This window comes from Epinephelus moara, chromosome 11 (genome assembly GCF_006386435.1).
Source record: "Epinephelus moara isolate mb chromosome 11, YSFRI_EMoa_1.0, whole genome shotgun sequence".
Classification (NCBI taxonomy): Eukaryota; Metazoa; Chordata; class Actinopteri; order Perciformes; family Serranidae; genus Epinephelus; species Epinephelus moara.
Genome location: NC_065516.1, coordinates 5,917,537 through 5,925,718, shown reverse-complemented (window position 1 = coordinate 5,925,718; position 8,182 = coordinate 5,917,537). Strand labels below are relative to the sequence as shown.

General features: G+C 42.9%; 2 protein-coding genes across 8 annotated transcripts in view; one reads left to right on the top strand and one right to left on the bottom strand.

Moving 5' to 3' along the window:
• Positions 1-8,182, top strand: part of LOC126397604 (uncharacterized) — a 409,985-nt gene that overhangs the window by 325,528 nt on the left and 76,275 nt on the right. The window lies entirely within an intron of this gene.
• The window catches only part of chchd7 (coiled-coil-helix-coiled-coil-helix domain containing 7), a 33,523-nt gene that overhangs the window by 16,659 nt on the left and 8,682 nt on the right, over positions 1-8,182 (bottom strand). For 5 of the 7 annotated variants that reach the window (XM_050056492.1, XM_050056493.1, XM_050056487.1 and 2 more), the window contains exons 2-3: positions 5,051-5,110; positions 4,846-4,944 (exon numbers count right to left, since the gene is read on the bottom strand). In XM_050056492.1, coding sequence (XP_049912449.1) covers positions 4,846-4,944; positions 5,051-5,104 — 153 coding nt within the window. In that variant the 5' untranslated portion in view covers positions 5,105-5,110. Of the gene's footprint in view, positions 1-4,708; positions 4,945-5,050; positions 5,111-8,182 lie in introns of those variants that run through there. The other 2 variants (XM_050056489.1, XM_050056485.1) reach the window with 2 other exon arrangements.

Here is an 8,182-nt window from a genome sequence, read left to right as displayed (position 1 = left end):
ATAAGTCAATAAGTAATTTATTCCATTGAAATATCATTGATGTATTATAGAAAAGTGATTTATCTTTTCATAAATGACAAAAGGCACATCTGCCTCATTTTCGCTGTGGTATTGTGATACTACTCAGAACCATGATACTTTCATTGGTATCGCACAGTGGGTCCCAATTTTGGTACCGTGACAACACTAATGTGGAGGGGGTTCATCTGCAAAATCTAATGAAAAACTAAACAATGATATTCGGTATTTGGTACTCGGTATTCGGCCAAGCGTTTAATATTCTTCAGCTTCGGCCACAAATTTTCATTTCGGTGCATCCCTAGTGTTTATTATATACTTTTTTAAGTATAGCAAGTATAATGAATATAATGTAGGAATCGGTAAGAGGAATCGGTAAGGAATCGGACCGTTAAGAAGGAATCGGTAAGGAATCGGAATCGTTAAAATTCTAACGAGTCCCAACCCTAAGAACACACCATCTCTGAACTCATCCGTAAAGCCAAAACCACCACCTGTCAGCTTGTTCCTCTTCCCATCTCCCTCGTCAAAGCCTGTCTGCCATCCATTTCCCCCATGATCACCAACATAATTAACTCCTCCCTCACCACTGGTATTGTACCCCCCACTCTCAAACTGGCTGCCATCACACCCATCCTGAAAAAACCCGGTGCTGACCCAGCTGACCTTAACTTCTTCCGGCCCATCTCCAACCTTCCCTTCATCTCCAAAACACTTGAAAGGGTGGTTGCCACACAACTACAGTCCCACATCGACACAAACAACCTCCACGAACCCTTCCAATTACTCACTACTCACCATTCTCATCCTCCTGGACCTCAGCGCAGCATTCGACACCATCTCCCACCCACGTCACCATGGCAACAGCATTACCCACATTTACACAGTATGTGAGCTGCCCTACCAGAGAGGAGAGAACACCGGACTTGCTGTATGCAAACGCCATAGATGCATACAGCTGCTCCCCCCTCCCCCCTCTGGGTAGGTCAGACCACAACCTGGTGCACCTCAACCCCTGCTATGTACCACTAGTCAAGAGCCAGCCTGCGACCATGAGGTCAGTGAGGAGATGGTCGGAAGAGGCTTATGAGACACTGCAGAGCTGTTTTGGTGTGACAGACTGGCAGGCACTCTGTGAGCCACATGGGGAGGACATCGACGGGCTCACAGAATGCATCACGGACTACATCAGCTTCTGTGTGGACTCCACTGTCCCAGGCAGGACTGTCCATTGTTACCCAAATAAAAAACCGTGGGTAACAAAGGACATCAAAGCCATCCTCAACTAAAAGAAGAGGGCCTTCAGAGCTGGTAACAGGGAGGAGGTGAGAACAATACAGGGGGAGCTGAAAATGAAGATCAGGGAGGCTAAGGAGAGGTACAGGAGGAAGCTGGAGAGGAAACTCCAGCAGAACAACATGAGAGAGATCTGGAGTGGAATGAGGACCATCACTGGCTTCAGGACCAACAACCACAGAGGAGTTGAAGGCAGCGTGGACAGGGCCAATGAACTGAATCTGTTTTTTAACAGATTTGACACTACTGGCCCTGCCCATCCCCCCCCTGACTCTTCTGCTGTCTGTCTTGGTCAACCATCTCCCACTCCGCCCTCCTCCCCCACTCCTCCCTCTCACACCTCAACACCCTCCTGCTTGACCCCCCCTCCTCCTCCTCCTCACACCTCCTCTCCCCGTGGTCAGACTGACTGCTCTCTCCATCATGAGGACTACACCCCTCCCCCACGTGTCATCACCTCCACAATGTGCTTCACTGCTGACCATGTGAGAAGACAGCTGATGAGACTCCACTCAAATAAGGCTGCAGGCCCTGATGGTGTCAGCCCCAGGGTGCTCAAAGCCTGTGCCCCCCAGCTATGTGGAGTACTTCAGCATGTCTTCAACATGAGCCTGAGTCTCCAGAGGGTCCCCTTGCTGTGGAAGACATCCTGCCTCGTTCCTGTGCCAAAGACGTCGCGTCCCAGTGGCTCCAAGGACTACAGACCCGTGGCATTGACCTCCCACATCATGAAGACCCTGGAGAGACTCGTCTTGGAGCAGCTCCGGCCCATGGTCAAGCCACTTTTGGACCCCCTCCAGTTCGCCTATCAGCCCCGACTTGGAGTTGAGGACGCCATCATCTACCTGCTCAACCGTGTCTACGCCCATTTGGATAAGCCGGCGAGCACTGTGAGGGTCATGTTTTTTGACTTCTCTAGTGCGTTCAACACCATCCGTCCAGCTCTACTGGGTGACAAGCTGACAGCAATGCAGGTGGATGCCCCCCTGGTGTCCTGGATTGTAGACTACTTGACTGGCAGACCACAGTATGTGCGCTTGCAACGCTGTGTGTCAGACAGAGTGGTCAGCAATACCGGGGCCCCGCAGGGGACTGTCCTCTCTCCCTTCCTCTTCACCCTCTACACCACGGACTTCAGCTATTGCACTGAGACCTGCCATCTTCAGAAGTTTTCTGATGACTCTGCTATAGTTGGATGTATCAGCAAGGGTGATGAGGATGAGTACAGGGCTGTTGTGGATAACTTTGTCACATGGTGTGAGCAGAACCATCTGCAGCTCAACGTGGCAAAGACAAAGGAACTGGCTGTGGATCTGAGGAGGACCAAGACACCGGTGACCCCTGTTTCCATCCAGGGGGTCAGTGTGGACATTGTAGAGGACTATAAGTACCTGGGGGTACACATTGACAATAAACTGGACTGGGTTAAGAACACTAACGCTCTCTACAGGAAGGGCCAGAGCCGTCTCTATTTTCTGAGGCGACTGAGGTCCTTCAACATCTGCCGGACTATGCTCAGGATTTTCTATGAGTCTGTGGTGGCCAGTGCTATCCTCTATGCTGTTGTGTGCTGGGGCAGCAGGCTGAGGGTGGCGGACGCCAACAGACTCAACAAACTGATCCGCAAGGCCAGTGACGTTGTGGGAATGGAGTGTGACTCTCTGATGGTGGTGTCAGAGAGGAGGATGCTGTCTAAGCTACGAACTATCTTGGACAATGTCTCACACCCACTCCACCATGTGCTGGTCAGGCACAAGAGTACTTTCAGTGGGAGACTCATACCACCAAGATGTACCACTGAGCGCCACAGGAAATCATTCCTGCCTGTGGCCATCAAACTGTACAACTCCTCCCTCTGAGTGGCCCTGAGACTTTTTCACACACTGCAATAATTTAATTTAACTTGTGCAATAACCCCATTCACCCTGACTGTATATATTCTGTTTGTGTAAATAATCTTGTTCAGTTTACAATATATATATGTATATATATATATATTTATTTACGTTTATGTTTGTTAATAATTCCTGTTTATTTAACTATATATTTGTAAATACTATTGTTTAAATTTCTTATATTTTCACGTATCTTTCCTCTCTTGCAAGGAGCACCTGTAACATAAATAATTTCCCCTCGGGGATAAATAAAGTATTTCTGATTCTGATTCTGATTCTGATACTCCTGGACCACCTGGCTGGCATTGGGATCACTGGTGTTGCACTCTCCTGGTTCACATCATACCTCACCGACCGTCAACAATTTGTTCAATTAAGGAACCACAAGTCTAGGTGTTCGGATGTTTCACTGGGTGTGCCCCAGGGGTCAGTCTTGGGTCCACTTCTCTTCATCATCTACCTCCTCCCCCTGGGCACAATCCTCCGTCACCATGGGGTCCATTTTCACTGCTACGCCGACGACACACAGGTCTACATCTCCTCCAAACCTACCACTGCCATTCCTCCCACCTCCCTCACCACCTGTCTTGACAGACATCCGTAGCTGGATGAGCAGGAACTTCCTGAAGCTTAACGGCAATAAAACAGAGGCCCTGCTCATCGGCTCCAAATCCACCCTCACCAAGTCACAACACACCCCAGCTCCACCCATAATCATCGACAGATTCCCTGTACCCTTCTCCTCCCAAGTCAAGAGCCTCAGCGTCATTCTGGACAGCACCCTCTCATTTGCACCTCATATTCAAAACATCACCCGGACTGCATTCTTCCACCTCCGCAACATCTCCAGTACCATGGGTGCCCGAGCCTTCAGCTGCTCGGCACCCAGACTCTGGAACTCCCTCCCCCCCCACATAAGACAGTCAGACTCCATCACATCATTCAAATCCCAACTCAAAACCCACCTGTTCAAACTGGCATAATTACTCTAACTGAACACTGTGCACTACACTTGTTTTTATGCTGATGTTTTGTTTTAACGATGTCTTTTATCCTCTATGCTCTGTAAGGCGACCTTGGGTGACGTGAAAGGCGCCTCCAAGTAAAATGTATTATTATTATTATTATTATTATTATTATAAAATTATCATCACATTTATGTGACAAGGTGCATGTCTGACAGGTTTCAAAGTAAAGATATCTCTACCACTGCTTTTTCCATTTTGACAACTTTACTAAATCTGGCTCTTGTAAGCCCCACAGCTTTATGGAAGTGCAATTTTCACAAAGTGAGTTTCAATATTTAAGTTTGATAACTTTTTTTATTCCTAAATCAGAAGAAAACGGGGGCAGTTATGCTTGAGACTCCTCTTTTTTCCTTTCCGTTTAACTTGTATTATTGTGTATTTGCCCCTGTTCGCTCCCCATTTGCCACCTTCTCTCTGTATTGCATACCCTTATGACAACAAACATGTGACCAGCTGCTGTTTTTCACTCACCTCTGCTCCTCACTGTGCCCTGACCAACCAGTGGATGTCGCTGCTGCAGTGTCAAGGACCACAACCTTTGCTGTCCTCCAGCCCACGAACAAGGGAGTATGGGCAATAAGGCTACTAAGAATCAAACTCACACTCACCCAGTATTTCCTGCAGTTTTTGTATCTCTGGAAATAGGCTGAACACATGCTCTTATCATAGTTGGAGGCATCCAAACACTTCTGGGAGGCATCACTCTCCTGAAAAAGAGAAGAAATTCAAACAAGGAAACAGGATTAGAAACTCAGAGACACTGTCACATTCCAGCAGCAGTCCCATGTTTTGGCACAGAGTTGCAAAGCTTACATCGATGCATGGGTTCACGTCCTGACTCCGAACTTTTCGTGCATTTTTATCCATTCGGATCTGTGTACAAATGGACAGTATAAACAGGTTCAGTTTTTGCACATTGTGATGGTGTGTACTTATTACAAGTCACTCATCACGTTACTGTGATGATTGACTTAAACATACCGTGTAATTATACTCTTTTCATTATTTATATCTGAATAAAATCAGCAGATATCTTGTGATGAAGTCAACTTTCAAATATGGAAAAAAATAAAACTGAAGCTATAGAAAGTGTTACTGATCATTCGAAAAACTGAAACCAATGCATGAAAACTGTCAGCTGATGCACCACTGCATGAATATAAAGACAAATGATTTTATCTCTTTGTTGTTCACGGAAGGGGATTATATGGAGAACTAACCACTTTGTTATTTTAATTACAAAAACTTAATTGATCCCCAGAGAAACACTGAGATAATAAATCGGGATTATTGTGGGATCAGATTTACAATAAAAATACAGCTAGCCTATGAATAATAAAACATAGATTTTTCAATGGAACATAGTTTGCTTAGCAGTAAAAATTAAAAGAAATGAGGGACCTCCTAGTGGCTTTGAGTTTATGGTGCTGACCAAGTACTACGTCATTTCCCATGTCTTCCCTTATTTGATGTTATCTCCCTACTGTAATTCCTCTGATGACATCATAAAATGCCTAAAGATACTTTAAAATTTAAATGAGGTCTGTCTTGCAGTTGTATGCCTCAGTGAAACTGTCAAGTTTCAGTTACGGGTTATCAGCGTCTGTCCAGACTCATGTTTGGCCATGGACAGTTGACAACGCTTCAAATATGGATGCTGCTGCAAAGAAGCAACACATTCTAAAACACTGACGCTTCAAACACATCTTCAACCTGGCAGCACAGATCTATACCATCACCACAGATTCAAGATTAGGGTCATTAATTTGGTATCTGACCAAATGTCTCCCCTTTTCTTCCCGAGTTATCATGTTCTGCAAAATAAGTGTTTTTGCAGAACATTATGATGTCACAGTAAAGCTCAACTTTGACCTTTTGGTTATAAAATATCATCACTTCATCATTTTTCCTATTAGACTTTTGTTTGAACTTTTGTCATTATCACCGTATGAATTATTAAGCTATGGCCAAAAAATTTGTTTTTTGAAGTCACAGTGACCTTTGACCTCCAAATTCTAATCAGTTCATTGTTGCGTCCAAGTGGATGTTTGTGCCAAATTTGAAGAATTTCCCTCAAGGTGTCTTATGGTATCACGTTCATGAGAATGGGATGGATGGACATATGGAGAAACATATGGACAAACGGGCAACCCAAAACCAAAATGCCTCCAGCTGCAGCTATCACCAGCGCCAAGGCATAAAAATGAAGCCAAGTTATCTAATCTTTTTCTGATGGCAATGAAAAAACACAGGTAAAGTATTACACTGACTAATTATCTTTTAATTTATTGATAACTTCATTTTTATTTAAATAAAATGACAAATATAATGGCAAATCCCTATCCTCAGTTCTGAGAGCCCAGAAATGACATCTTTAAACCTTCAAACCCAAAGTATTTAGGCAAAGTGTTTAATTCATAACCATATGAAAGGGAGAAAAGCAACTATGTCCTATTTCTGAAGCTGTAATCCGCAAATGGTTGGTGTTCTGCTACTTCTCATGATATTCCCTTCAAATGTTCTTAAAGTTAAGAAACATAAAACACATTCCATTCCACATTGTTTATTAATGCAATATTCTGTTTCTGCATGTGCACTTGCACATTACTGAAGCTGTATGATGATGTGCATGAATAATGATTACATATATCGTCTGAATCACTGATCGAAATAATTAAAATCCAAGATACCATATTTTTTCTATGGTGCACAATTTAATTAAATGGAAATATTATAGATGTGTTGTGAATTGTTGTACACGTCTCCCAAAACTTTAGCCTGTCTCCATTTATCTGCACAAGTTTGTAATGATGGAACCACCAAATAATCTCTAATTACTTTTTATACTTAGTAATTAGAATAACTAGAAGTTTCAGGACTAGTTTACTTGAGAGCCAGCTGCAAAAAAGTACATTCTGATTGATGCTTTCTGATTTTTGAGGACAATACTAATTTTGACATCTGAGAGTAAAAACTAGGCCTATCTGATAACCAATGTTGTAAGGTAACAAAGTAATAATACTCCATTACAGTACCTAAGTATTTTTTGAAAGTATCTGTACTTTACTTGAGTTTTTACATTTCTGTCAACTTTCACTTTTACTCCACTACATTTCCTAAATAAAATGATACTTTTACTTCAATACATTTCCCCTAAGCATCTTCGTTATTACCCAAAAGGTAAGGCAGAAGGGACGGATGGACAAATGAATTAATGTGAGGGAAGAAAAAAGAGCATTTTGGTCTATAAATCCTTTAAGTTGTGAAGAAGATCTTGTTTTCCCTCAAGTGTTTCAATACTTAATTACATATAATTAGGGATGTCCTTTTCCAGCTTTTTCACTTCCGATCCGACAACGATATTACAGCCTTGAGGTTTGGCCGATACCGATACCAATCCGATCCAAGCGTGTATTATACATATTCACTTATTCTGTTGTCAGTCATGTTAGAAAAGGTTTGATCAAGCGATATTACTCTAACAAGAACAACTACTTAATCGGGTTAGTTAGAATGATCCACAACAGTTGGTATGAGAAACTGACCCGTTTATTGTTAACAGGGTTAAATAAACAAACTTTAAACTTGAACATTAACATTAAATAAAAAATATAGCTGGTTTGCTTTGGCTGCTTTGGCCCCTTAATAAATAGAAAATAAATCAACACAAGAAATCTTTAAAATGTCTAACATTGAAATTAAAATAGCAGCAAGACTCCACACACTTGTGCTTTGGCCCCCTAATAAATAAAAAATAGATTAACACCACAAGACATTGTTGACATTTAACAAACAATGCAGCCTTTCCTTTTCAGTTATTTTAGTAGTGTCAGTGCCAGCCTGGTGCTGCTGTTTCCTGGGACCAACAGAGGGGACAAAAAACCACACACAATATTGTACAACTGTTTAAACAAGCAATAGTCCATCCATGGCTCCAGTTTCACT